This window comes from Psammomys obesus, unplaced genomic scaffold (assembly GCF_907164565.1).
Source record: "Psammomys obesus unplaced genomic scaffold, mPsaObe1.curated_primary_1811, whole genome shotgun sequence".
NCBI classification, from domain to species: Eukaryota; Metazoa; Chordata; class Mammalia; order Rodentia; family Muridae; genus Psammomys; species Psammomys obesus.
Window position 1 is genome coordinate 27799008 of NW_026596134.1, and position 13459 is coordinate 27812466.

General features: G+C 47.3%; 1 protein-coding gene across 1 annotated transcript in view; it reads left to right on the forward strand.

Annotated features, from left to right (window-relative positions):
• Map3k9 (mitogen-activated protein kinase kinase kinase 9) overlaps positions 1-13459 on the forward strand; it is a 63420-nt gene that overhangs the window by 28458 nt on the left and 21503 nt on the right. Inside the window, exon 3 of the mRNA XM_055593102.1 lies at positions 11071-11251. Within this exon, the coding sequence (XP_055449077.1) occupies positions 11071-11251 (181 nt within the window). The remainder of the gene's footprint in view (positions 1-11070; positions 11252-13459) is intronic.

Sequence of the window (13459 nt, forward strand, 5' to 3'; positions counted from 1 at the left end):
GAAAAATATATGACAGAAAAAAAAGGATGGGTGAGGCTGGGACATGAAAAAAGAGGAGGAGGAGGACATGGCTACTTCTAAAGTATGAAGTTGTTTTTTATTGTAGACATGAGGAAGCAAGCAGGCAGTGGAATAGTCCAGACTGAACATGGCTAGCAGACTAAACCAGACCATGGGAGGAGGAGGAGGAAAGCAAGAGCGGAGCCACTGACCAGGAGAGGTGGCCTGGGCCACAAGGCCAAGAGAGCAGTGTAGCCAAAGGCTGGGATCAGGCTCAGAAAGGGAAGCAGAAGGCCAGCCCCTGTGAGGGAGAAGTTTAGGGAAGGGGCAGGGTGAGGAGTGCTGGGAGGAACCACATTTACTGAGATGCGGGGAGGAGCTACTGGTACTGGGTGATGCTGGTCAGCATCAGCTTTGATATATTAATAGGTACTTTGGCCATTTGTCCTGGTTTCTGAGACCTAACAGGATGGATAAGTTTATCTGCCTCTTGTGAATGGTGTATAAACTGATTGTTCCATGGTATGGTTAAAGGTGGGGAGAATATGAATGAATATGAGAATATATATCGAACATAGCAGGGTTGAGGAGAATGAGTAGCTGGGGTTAAGGGAGGCCCATAAGCTGGAGGGAGTTAGGGCAAAGGAGGTGAGAAAGGCAAGGATGTTAGAGCATGGACTTTGAAGTGTATAACAGGTGCTTGTGTTACTGAAGGAGCCTGGTAGGCTTTGGTATAGCTTTGGTATGCAGGTAGGCACCACAGATAGTCCCTTCTCCTTTTTAGAATTTGGAGAAATGGAGTTTTCTTTGGACCTGATGAATGGAACCTCCATGGGTGGAGTGAAGGAGGTTTCTTGCTGGGGTGGGTGGGCAGTGAGTAACATTTCTTCCAGGGTTGGCCGAGGTGGTGGTACTCAGTGGGGCTAGAGTCCCGAGGCCTGAGACCTGATGTCTGCACTTTGTGTTTGTGCTGTGTGTAAGTGTCAGTGGTTTTCACCACCCTCTCAAGGCCCTTCCTGCTGTCTGAAGGTAGAGGTCACTGGTTAAGACACATTTTAGAAAAGAGGTTGGGGTAATTTGATGGTGATTTGTCCTGGCTCTCGGAGGGCAGTGGATCTTGGGAAAGGGTAAGTGAGACAGGAACTGAGGAAGCCGCAGGACAGGGCCTTAGAGGTCAGTCTTTTCTTGTTGTTCCGACAGCCTAGGGTCTGAAGAACTGATGGGAGAAGATTCTGGAAGTCAAGGAAGAGGAGGCCCTGGATTGATAACATCTGTTTTGATCCTGAGCTGTGTTGGGCCTGCAGGTTGTACATTTCCATCATGAGAGGGACATTCTCCTAGGAAACAGAGGCCTTCAGGGTCCTAGGAATTCCTCGGCCTTGTTCATTCTTATCCTTGCATTTGTGAGCATCTTAGATTTGGCAGCCAGCACAACACTGATGTTCTGATGGTTTGCCTGGATTTGCCAGGGAGACCATGTCATGTAGAGTTTGCAGGGTCTAGCCGTACCACTCACAGCAAAACTCAGATCATCTCTAATGGCTTGACACCTGGTGTAAGAGGGTTGCTTGTCCTGCCCATCAGCTCTGTTACTCTAACTCTCAGGCTATGTGGTTCAGCACATATTTGTCCAGAATTGTGCCTGGATGCCAGTAAACGTTTACCACACCTGGCCAGAGACTCTCAAACACTTGCTTCTAATCTAGGTATAAAAGGCTGGTACAGAATAATACTCAAGTAGTTTGGTTTTAGGCTAAGATACTCCCCCCTTCTTCCCCCAAAAAAGTTCCAGTGGAAGGAGCTGTGTTGTCAGGAGTAGAATTAGTGTTGTTAAATAATTTTGGTAGCGTCTCTGCTAGTTCTCTTCCCATTTAAACACAGGTTTTCTTTCTTTGCCATCTCAATGAGAAACACCAGTCACCTAGACAGTGCTCAGCAGAAAGCCACCTGCAGTGCTGGTGTGTCTGGCAGGGATGCAAGCACTCGTTTGTTTAGATGTTAAACTTTAGAACATAGGATAGGAGGCGGTCCCTGCCCAACTGTATACGATCTGAGGCTGTCCCACGACAAGAGGGTGGCTCCAGTGCTACAGAGAAACTGAAGGGATTGTAGACATAACTGCTCAACATTTGGCCAGTGTGGAGGGGCATTGTGGAGTGCTGGAGGAGCATGGACTGAGCAGCCAGAGTGACATTCCAGGCCTGGCTCTTCCACCTAGATATGGAAAAGCTGCTTAACTTTGAGCCCCAGCTTTCTTGTGGGTAAAATGGTGATGCTATTCAGCTTGCAGGAATGCCAAAAAAGAGTGGCTCAGGCACCATGTATGTGGAAGCCCTGTGCTGCAGCTGAGATATAGAAGGCATGCAAGAAACAGTAGCCACTGCTATTATTAAGTGACTTAAAATTTGATACTAATAGAACTACATGTAGAAATGTAATGAGTTTGACAGTATGGATAAACATTTAGATTCCCATTACAGAGAGATATCCAGTGTTAGCATTTCAATGTGTGTCTTTCAGGGGCCTTTTCTGTGTGACAGAAGACAGACAAAATAGCCAAAACCTAAAGTGAACTATTATTTTTATGTAACTGTGTTGGAGCTAAACTCAAGGCTTTGCGAACACTGAAGAAATGCTATGCTACTGAGATGCATGTCGATCCCTGATTAAAGAAAGAATTTTAAGAAGCACATAGATAACCTAGGTTAAAAAGACAAATAGGTCACTGTCGACTAGGTATCTGTTTCATGTCAGTAACATAGTCTAATTAAATGTAGAGTTCGAAGTGGCAAAATCTCTTTAAGAGAAAAGAGAAAAGTAGCCAGACTCAGTGGTATGCACCTGTATCCCCAGCTACTTGGGAGTCTGAGGCAGGACGATTTCATAAGGGTAGCTAGTGTTCAGTGGTTAACAGTGAATGGCCTTCTTAAAAAACGAGAGAGATGGAGCATGTCTGTTCATGCCTGTAATACCAGTACTTTAGAGGCATACATATCAGGAGATCAAGGCCATCCTTGGCTATGTTGTGTGAGTTAAAGGCCAGCCAGGGATGCATGGGCTCGTATTTAAAAACAAAACAAAACAAAACAAAACAAAAAACCCAAATAAATAAAAACAGAGGGAGAGTTAGAGAGAACCAAAGCATATACGTGGCTTACAATAGATAGTGAAGGTCTCTGACTTTTTTTTTTCTGGTTAGTCATCTTTGTGAGTCCTAGTTCAATTTCTTTTTTAACACCCAGTGCTTCGCGTGGGGCCTGATTCATTTGGATTTTCAATATACAGACTTTTTTCATGTAAAAAGGTTTATATCAAAACTTATTATAGAACGTGACATAATACTTTAAAAATATACAGCGGAAGCATATGTTTCGGGTTGGTTCATTTCACAGCAGCACAGAGGGGCTCTGCTGATCTCAGTTCTGAGATCTGGTACACTGGGATGCTGCTTTTGTTTAGTCGTGGAGTTTTAATCCATGCATGGTTTGAATGTGAAATGCCCCTCGCAGGCTGGTGTTAGAACATTTGGTTCTCAGCTGGGGGTGCTGTCTCGGGGAGCTACATGGAGTGGAGATGTCAGAGTTGGGACTAGAGACATAACCAGGTTCCGGCCCACACTCTGTGCTTCTGCGTGCTGATCCTGTGTTAGCCATGCCTTGTACTCCCACTGTGGTGGGCTGCATCCCCTGAGCCGTGAGCCAGAATAAACCTTCCCCTAGAAGTTGTTTCTGTCCAGTATTCTGACACAGTGATGAGAAAAGTAAGGACACAGAACATTAGTCCTGAGAAACAGAGCTGTTGCTATGATGAGCCTGGCTGTTTAGTTCAGCCCTTGGAACTGGTTAGTGGCAGGAATGTGGAAGAGTCTGAAGCTGTTGGCTGCAGATGCTGTAGAATATTGTAAGCAGAGCTTAGTGGGATGTTCTGGTGGAAGTTCTGAAGACCAGAAAGTAGATAGAAATGTAGACAGTAGGACAATCTTATGATGTTTAGAGGGGAACAAAGACTGCTTTTGTGGTTAGTGTTTTTGTCAACTTGACACAAGCCAGAGTCATCTGGGAAGATAGAATGCCAATCGAGAAGATGCCTCCATCAAATTGGCCTATAGAGGGCATAGTCCACTGTGGGTGGGCAGTTGGTCCTGGGTTATATAAGAAAGCAGGTTGAGCAAGCCAGTAAGCAGCACCCCTCCATGGCTTCTGTTTCGGTTTCTGCCTCAAGTTCCTGCCCTTCACCAGGGATTGTGAGCTATAAGATGAAATGAACCCTTTCCTCCCTGTGTTGCTTTTGGCCGTGGTATTTATCACAGCAATAGAGACCTAATGGGGTTGGTGCAATATCTTTGTTCCATTCACGGCTCTGCTGGCTCTTCAGTATGGTCCTGGCTTGATGGTTCTACGATGGCAGCACTCACTCTCCTCTTCCAGGCTACACAGTGTAGGGTGGGTGAAAATCAAGGGCCAGAGGCCCTCAACTGCCTCGCGCTGCTGCTTAACACTGACAGTTAACTGGCTATCCTTGGAAGAAGGAGACTGACTGCATTGTGTTGTAAGTCACCATGCCCTTCTGGAACCGTGTATAAGTGGATCCTGTTACCATGCGGGAGAGAGAACAAGTGAGGCGACCAACAGTCGGTCACAGATTTCAGGCTCTTCCTGTCATTAATCCCAGCCCTTCCATAACAGGCTGCCAGGATCGCTAGTGCCATGCAGTCCATTTCTGCTTTGTTTTCAGTTTGGCGTCTCTCACCAGCAGTGCGGACTCCGGCCTTCTGCTTTAACCCTTACCTCGCTGTCTCTGTGCCTCTCTCTTTCATTTGTTAGCACCTCTGGAGTTGGAGGCCAAGGGTTGTTCAAGCTGTGGATGGGAAAAGGCAACAGGCAGGTGGCTCTTTTAGGGGCTGTGATGTGCTGCTGAATGGCTATATGCGTCTAGAGAAAGTGTGGCTAATTCTTCTGGTTTTCAGATGTGTGTATGCGGTGGTGTACTGAAGTGTAAACTCTCATAAGTGTTTCTATTAGGGCTGCACACTATAGCATGGTGGTCTGGAGCGTTGATTGACGTTATGTCTGGATTCTGCTTTTCCTGTGGACCAGCCTGTTTGAATTCCAGTCTTCCACATTTGAAAGTAGGCTTAGTAAAACGCCCTCCTGTTTGCTGAGATGATTCAAGATGGCGCTGGGTGTGAGTCATGTAGTGCAGAACCTGGCACGGAGGTCCCGTAACCACTAGCTGGAGTATGCTTTCTCTTCTAAGTTAGTGCACACTATAACTTTCAGTAGCATCCCAAAGATGCTTCCTAAAGCAGAAGGGACATAGTTTAATAAGTTAGAAATTATTAGTATAGCCTCTTCGGTGATTGATGGAGGGCCCTAGAACAAGTATTTGTAGCCCAGTGCCTGAAGAAATTTAAAAGAAGCATCCTCTGATGCCTTGAGATATATATATATATATATATATATATATATATATATATATATATATATATATATGATATGTATATATGTCAGGAGACACGTTTGTCAAGTATCTTGTGCTCTGTGCAGGAGAGGCCATTGTGGTTCAGCTTTGCTCCTGCTGAGACCCAGGGGAAGATCATTGCATTGAGTGCTCCTGGCCTTGCACTTATCTGTTTGCTTATCTATTCCAAGAAGGGGTGGATCCTTAGGGCCCAAAGACTCCATTTTCTCCACCCTTCCATGGGTCTGAGTGCTTATGGGGAAGCCCGGCTTTGCTGGCTATACAGGTGGAACTTGGTGAGACTCTGCTGACGTGAACCCAACCAGGGCCCCAGCTACTGCTGGCATCTCCCGGCCATGCTCAGGTCACACCACACCTCTGCTGGAGCCTGGAGTCAGGGAGTCTAGGCAATGAATCATTTGCCCAGTAAGCAAGTCTGGTCTCTCTTGGCCTTGCCTAAAGGGATAGAGTGGGCAGAGGGCCAGGCCCGGGAGAGCTGGGGGATGTGTCCTGGTCGTGCTGTTGTGCCTGGTCGTGGCCCCTGGCCAGGCTCTCCCGCTGTGCTCTTGCTGAGTCAGAGCAGAGGGGCTGCTCCGTGTTCGCAGCAGCTCTGTGGGCACTCACGACTCCTGGCTGTGGCTGTGGGTCTAGATCATCCCTCTTCTTCCCTTGTGCAGAAATAAAGTTCTCAAATGTCACCTTAGGGACCCTAAAGGCTGCAATGGCGAGGACATGGGCTCTTTGTGTCCCTCTGGCATAGAGTCACTTCCCTAACATCTTTACCCTTGGAGTTTGGGTTTTTCCATTCTTATTTCAAGGCAATTGGCAGAGCTTGACTGGGAAGACTGATAGTGCTTTCAGGGAATTACAGAATGTCAGAGGTAGAGAAGTGGGAGTCCTGGAGAGGATTCCACAGGGGTAGCTCTAGGGTGGACCCGGCATCCTGGGTCCATGTCTGTTTCTGTTTTCCTCTTCCTTCCTGGTATGGCTCAGAGGGAATTCTCCATTAGGTAGAAGAGACATTGATGCTGTGAGTGTCTTCTTCCCTCCCTACCTCTTTCCTTCCTTCCCCCTTCCCTCCATCCTTCCCTCCCCTTCTTTCCTTTTTCTTCCTGCTATAGAAGTCATGTGCCCGTATGAGGAGGATGGTACCATGACACCTCTTCTACTCTGTCTCAACAGTTACCAACTCACAGCTCTTCTTCCTTCTGTCACCCTGATCATTTCTACTCTTTACCATTTTGAAGGAAATCACCAACAAACTTTTCAATTCACGTGTAAATATTTCAGTGTGTACCTTTAAAACCTAAGGAGTTCGTCTTTGCACACAAGCACAGCTATGTGCTGAATCACAACAGAGAGCCAAGGATGAGCCTGACTCAGCAAAGTACTCTAGAGACTAGTACTCTAGAGACTAAAGCACTGACTGAAGAAGCCCTTCAAGAGAAAGGAAAGTGGCAGAAGGCAAACAAAAAGACAGAGGACAGGCATTAAACCTATCCTACAGAAGCAGCTGTTGCCAAGAGCATTTGTGCTTCTCACCTCCCCCCAAATGAGAAAAGGAGAAAGAACTTTTAGAACTTAGAAAACCGTGATGGGGAATAAAAGCACAATAGAAGGGTTAGAATACAGAGCAGCAAAGCTCAGAAAGAAAAGGAGAGCAAAGAATGTGAAAAAAGTAAGTGAGGAGAGATAGCTTAGTGCATGAAGGTGCATGCTGGTAAGACTGATGGCCAGAGTTTGATCCGCAGGCCCAACATGGAAGGAGAGAACTGATTACTGCAGCTGTCCTTGAATTTGCACTTGCATGCTGTAGCATGAGCATGTGTGTGTGTGTGTGTGTGTGTGTGTGTGTGTGTGTGTGTGTATTTTAAACTGGAGAACTAGTTCATGAAGCCCATTACCAAACTAGTAGGTGGTAGAGCCTTTGGGACCCAAGGCTGGGCTGTCAGAAGTAGATGGATAAGAGCAGAATTTAAAAGGCTGTAGCTCAGCTTCAGGGTTGTAAGATGAGAACCCACTGCTTCTCCATCCTCTGCAGTGAGCACTATGCCCTCCCCACCATGGTGGACTGAGGTCCTCTAAAATGGAAAACCTGGATAAAATTTTCTTCCGTCACATTGATTTCTGCTGTGTATCATGGCTGCTGAAGTAACTGGTGCAGCCATGCCAGGCAAAAATCTCCAAATTATCCCTTCTTCTGTAACCCCCACCCCACAGTGCACCAAGGCGTGTCTGTTGATCACGGGGGAACCCTTGGCTGAGGTGTTACTTTCTCTGACTGCTCATCCCCCAGTACATGTCAACATTAACATGGGGAAGCCACAGCCAGAGCACAGGTACACCTCACTCGCTAACTGGCTAGGCAGGAGGCAGTCCTTGCCAAGCGCCTGGCCTTAGGCATGGTTTCTGGAGCAGAGTGTCAAGGGCTGAAGAAGAGAATGAGGTTTTTACCCTCCAGGAGTCGGATCCCATGGCATTCCAGAGGAAAAGATGATAGACACTTCATGCCCCTGCAGGGACTGTTTAGACATGTGAGCTGCTCAATTGTGTGCAGTTGGTTTTGGCTGCCGAGGAAGAAATAGCAGTGGGAGAGCAGAGAGCAAAAGTTAATCGGCTGTAGCATTGAGGAAAAAGAGCTAAGCTTAAAGACAGAATTTCTTTCTTGCCTCTGAATCACATAGTACAGATGTTAGAGAACAAGGCTATGGGGGAGGGGGATGTGGATTCTACCCCTATCCCCCACCCGTCTCCAACTGAACACAACTGACCCAATCTTTTCACATCTCTCCTGACATGGATGAAACAGGGAGGGTCATCCTCCTGCTTCTTAGAGATGAGGAAAGGACTCTGAAAGATGATGTCAGTAAACAGCTATGTTCAGTTACACACACAGCATATGATCCAAACTGAGTAGCTGTCCTCTTTCATGGATAGCAGGAATTTATTACAATGGAATATTATTAGCCATTAAAATGAATATGGTACTAACAGAAGCTCTAATGTGACAAACCTTGAACACACTAAGTGAAGACGGATACCATACTGTAGCATTTTGTTTTATGAAGTATTCACAAAAGGTAAATACATGGGCACAAAGCAGATGTGGGAGTAGTAGGGCCTGTGAGGAGAGAAGATTAGGAATTGGGCTCTTTGCTTAGTGGTTCAGGGCTTCCTTTTGGGTGACGAAAATGTACTGGAACAGAGGGAGGTGGCAGCTGCGCAGCGCTGCAGATGAGCTGCACTCTGCTGGATGTTGCTGTACGGTGCTTGAGTGTGTGCTTCACATTTCATCTCTACTAGCTCGTGTACAACAGCAGTGTAAAGCACAGCTTTCCCAAGAGCTGGTGCTTGCTTTCCTCACACTTCAGAACGCTGAGCTGCCGCCTGCTGAGGCAGCGACTTGTCCAGGTTATAGTCCCACTTTATGATGAGGGTAGGCCCTAGGTCACGGGGGAAGGGGGTCCAGAAAGGGCAGTTGTGTGAGGTCAGCAGAGTCTGTGGGGGGGGATGGTAGTGAGCAGGGCACTGACCTGTAGCTAGCTGTATACCCCATGCAGACAGGCAGCCCATGGCTGATTCTTGCTCCATCCATCTTGCATCTCACTTAAGCATCCAGCAGACTAATATGAAGCGTCATCTCTCTCCTGGTTGCAACCTATCCCAGCCATTTAGGGTTTGGGTGACTGAACCCCACTTAGTGTCTATTCATGGGCTGCTCTGGACAGTCAGTGGCTGGTGGCCTTCTGGCGTGGGAATGGGGAGTTTCCTTAGTGTCACTTACATGGCTCTTTTGAATGTCTGCTTTTGTGTTGTTTCTGCCTCAGAAGATTCTGGAGGTTTCCTCCCCTCTCCCCCCTAGATAGAGAGAGGAACATTTTTTTCCCTCTTGTTTTTATCTGTTCAGGCACCTGGCTTGGGGAAGCCAGGGTGGGGAGGGATGTGTCTGGAGTAGAGGGGGTGTGGAGCAGGAGGCTTAGTCCTTTAGGTCGAGGGTGGGGTTGTTTTCTTTCCAGCCTCTAGCTCTGTAGCTGCTGGTAATCCTGGCACACTGCTGTTTTTCCAAGAAGCACGTAGGACCTGGAGCTCCTTGGGCCACATCCCTTCAAGGTGTGACAGTTCAGTGGGTGGGAGTTGCTCCAAGAAGCACCTGTTCTTTAATTGAAGAGTCTCTGCTGTCAGGGTCTGCAGTGTGAGTGAGGGAGGCCCAGGGAGGATAGTGAGACGCCACCAGGTCTGCTGGACGCACAGGGCTGTGAGTTAACATGTACCGTTTGTATTGTTTTCCTGGAGCTGTCTGAATCCCTTTGAAAATTTAGGCTGTAGCAGGTTTCCTCCTCACAGGGGTGAAGTGGGCACCTTCCTTCGGGCTCTGAACCCCCACTTACACAGATAGAGGCAAGGCTGTGTCCAGCCAGTGAGGCTGTACTCACATAAAACCTTTGAACCATCCCACTTGGGACAAGGAGGCGTGCCCCACGGTTATTCGGATAGCTTCCTAGTGCCCCAGCTCATCAGAGTTCCTAGTTCAAGTCTGGCCTCATAGTCAGCTTGGTTTGCGGTGGGTTTTAGCTAGATTGTCGCCCACCAGGTCTACATTTATGGCTGGGACCACCATATGGGTGTGGTGGCTACCTCGCTGCCATCCTAGGAGCACCAGGCTGCCTTCTACACTGCAGTGCTAGGGAGTCATCCCTGCACCAGCAAGTCCTCCTCGAGTATTCTCACTGAGGATATCATGAGTGTGCACGTGTGTGTGTCCCTGACCTTCCCGAACTCGTCAGTCAATCTCAATTGGTTGGGGCACCTGCCTGGATTATGACAAAAATCTCCAGAGCTCAGTAGACAGGCTTTCTTAAGAGCGTCAGTGTGTCCAACCCACAGCGTATGGACCTCGTATGTCTAAGTTAGCTGTGAATGTGGTCCAACATTAAATGGTAAACTTATTTTAAAACACGTTTTTGTTTGTTTTTATGCTTTTTTGCAATATGTATCTCCTGTAACTCAGGTGTATGAACTGAGTTCATGCGTGTTGGGCATGTTGAACATGAACTGTGTAGGTACTTTCAGTGCCACAGTGTCAGAGGTGAATGGGATGTGGCTGTAACGGGGTCACAGAGCCGTCTAGTCCCCGTGCCCTGTGAGTGGGTATAACCTATGTGTGCTTTGATTCGGGGAGCCCAGGTGGCTGTTCCTCAGAAGGGTCCTATGACTCACAGCAGGCTCTCAAGTCAGGCTGCCTGGGATCCAGGCCTGAATTGTGACACCATGATGGCAAGACAGGCTGAGTACCCCTTATCTAACATTTGTGGGACCAGAAGAGCTTCAAAGTTGGGGTCCTTTTAGATTTGGAAGCACCTGTGTAGACTTGACCTCTAAATAGTTTTTGGATAAGGGATGGTCAGCCTGAAATGCCAACCTTGTAAGGGCACTGCAGGGACTTGAGAAGATGGCCGCAAAAATATCCGGTGCAGAATGAACTGTTGTGGGGTTGGCATGGCGTTTCTGCCATCGGAGTGGTAGCAGAACAGCAGAGTCTGCAGGAGATGGCAGGTGGACGGCAGAGGCCCTGCGACTAATGCTTGTCTGGTTTCTCCTGTATTCGCTCAGTACTGATCCTGCAGAAGGTGGAGAACGGAGACCTGAGTAACAAGATTCTGAAGATCACTGACTTTGGGCTGGCTCGGGAATGGCACCGGACCACCAAGATGAGTGCAGCGGGGACATACGCTTGGATGGCACCCGAAGTCATCCGTGCTTCTATGTTTTCCAAAGGCAGCGATGTGTGGAGGTAAGGCATGGCCTCTGAGTTCCCAGGTCTGTTCTGCTTCACATTTCAAGACTTAGAATTAAGGTTGCATAGACCCAAGGCACCCCATGTGGGGCTGTGTGAGCTCTCAGACTAATCTGTACTGACTTTCGTGTTGCTAAGGGATGCTGTGGGGATGGCTTCATCTATGCAGGCACTTCATGGTCTAGATGGCTCCTCAGGAGAGCTCAGCAGCTTCCGGAGGCACCATGGACTTCCGTCTCCGATCTTCAGGGTGAGAAATCACCCTGCATCAAGCAGCAGTTTGGCTCAGCTACTTGGCTTAGCTTCAGCAGCTGCTACTGCTGGACTCAGGGAGGACTTAACCTGGTGTCCTCCCTGTTAGCTCTTGAGCCAATGGGTTCTCTCTGTGCTGTCTTTTTTTTTTTTTTTTTTGATAACTTGGAAATTATCCTTTCTAGTTTTCTGGTTATTCTTTTACCCAGGGCTCTGTGTTGGACATTTATCTAGAAATGGGAATAGATGGGTCCCCAGCGGGCCCTGAGAACTGTGATGTTACAGACTAGACATGGCCGGCCATCTTTACCAGCAAGTGTCAACCCAGGACGTCCCAAGGACATAGATCTAAAATAATAGTAATAATCATGTTGCCATTGAGGGAAGATAAGCTGCTATAGGATAGATTTTTGTCCTGTCTGAAGGACACAGTGACACCACATATAGAAGAAAAGACTGTGGGGTATCTGTGTACCCCAGTCTAGGATTGGTGCTTCCTGCCATGTGGCAGAGTGAGCACAGGTACGTGTGTTTCTGTTTGCATATGTGTCTGTCATTCCTGTATCGTAAAGTACACCCTTTACAGTACGTACGTCAGTACATTTCAGCATTTATAAAACTGACTTGAGGACTGGGGTGTGGCCCAGAGGGTAGATTACCTACCTAGTGTGCATAGGACCCTGGATGCAGGAAGTCCCAGTATTCAAGAGGTGGAGGCAGGAGGATCAGACGTTCAGCTAGTTGAGGCCAGTTGGGACACCTGAGACCCTGTCTCATAGAAACGAAAACAAAACCCCTACAAAACCTAAAAAAGCCTAAGTGAATTAGTAAGCTGAGCACCAGCCGCCACCGTCGCCTGCTTTCTACGCTGCTGTGACATGTCTCCACATACCGATGATTTACAGAGGTAGAGATTGTTCTTTCATAGCTCTGGAGGCCAAACGTGTGACTTCTGTACAGCAGGGCCCCACCCTAAAGACCCTAGAGGAGTCCCAGTCCGCTCTGGATTCCGAATTCTAGTGCATCAACAGATAGCTCTGGGGCCACCATCCAACCCGCTGCAATCACTATTTTCAAAAGATGTCTTTAACCTCAGAGGATCCGCATGCCTTCTGCTTGTCATACTCCAGTCAGACCTGCTTTCTGTCTGTGGATTAGCCTCTCGTCGCCACAGTCACATCAATGGAATCACACAATGCTTGTTTTCTCTGTCACTCATGATGTTTACAAATCCACTCATGTTATAGCTTTGTTAGAAATTCATTCTTGCTATGGCTTTTTAGTATTCCATGATACAGGCAGGCCATGTTTGTCTATTTAGTCATTCATTACATGAGAGTGTGTGGCTTTCACTTTGGGGGTGCTATGAATAAGGCAGTTGTGGGCGTTCTTTTTTGACCATACGTTTTCCATTCACTTGAGCATGTGCCTTAATTGCGTGACTGCAGGTAAGTGTGAGTGTCACTTTCTGAGGGTCTAGCAAATGGTTTTGGTCACAGATGTTCCATTTAAATCCCATTGGTCCAAGACTCTAACCCCTCTGCTTCACACATGTTTTAGTTACAGACATCCACTGTCCTCGTCTGTGAGGCTGTGTTTCACTGTGGTGTTACTTTGCATTTCCTGAACAACTGCTGAACTCTGGTCTCTGGTGTTCACTGTGCATTGTGTGTCTTGTTGTGTGTCTTCCCAGGAGATGTGTCTTTTCAACTGTTGCACCAATTAAAAACTGGATTGTCTTTTATTTTTGAGTTTTAAATATTTTAATATCAAGTATATTTTAATACATGATTTTTTTAAGACAGAATTTCTCTGTGTAGCCCTAAACTCACTCTGTAGACCACACTGGCTTGAACTCAGAGATCCACAAGCCTCTGCTTCCTGAGTGCTGGGATTAAAGGTGTGCACCACCATTGCCTGGCTATAATACATGATTTAAAAATATTTTCCCAC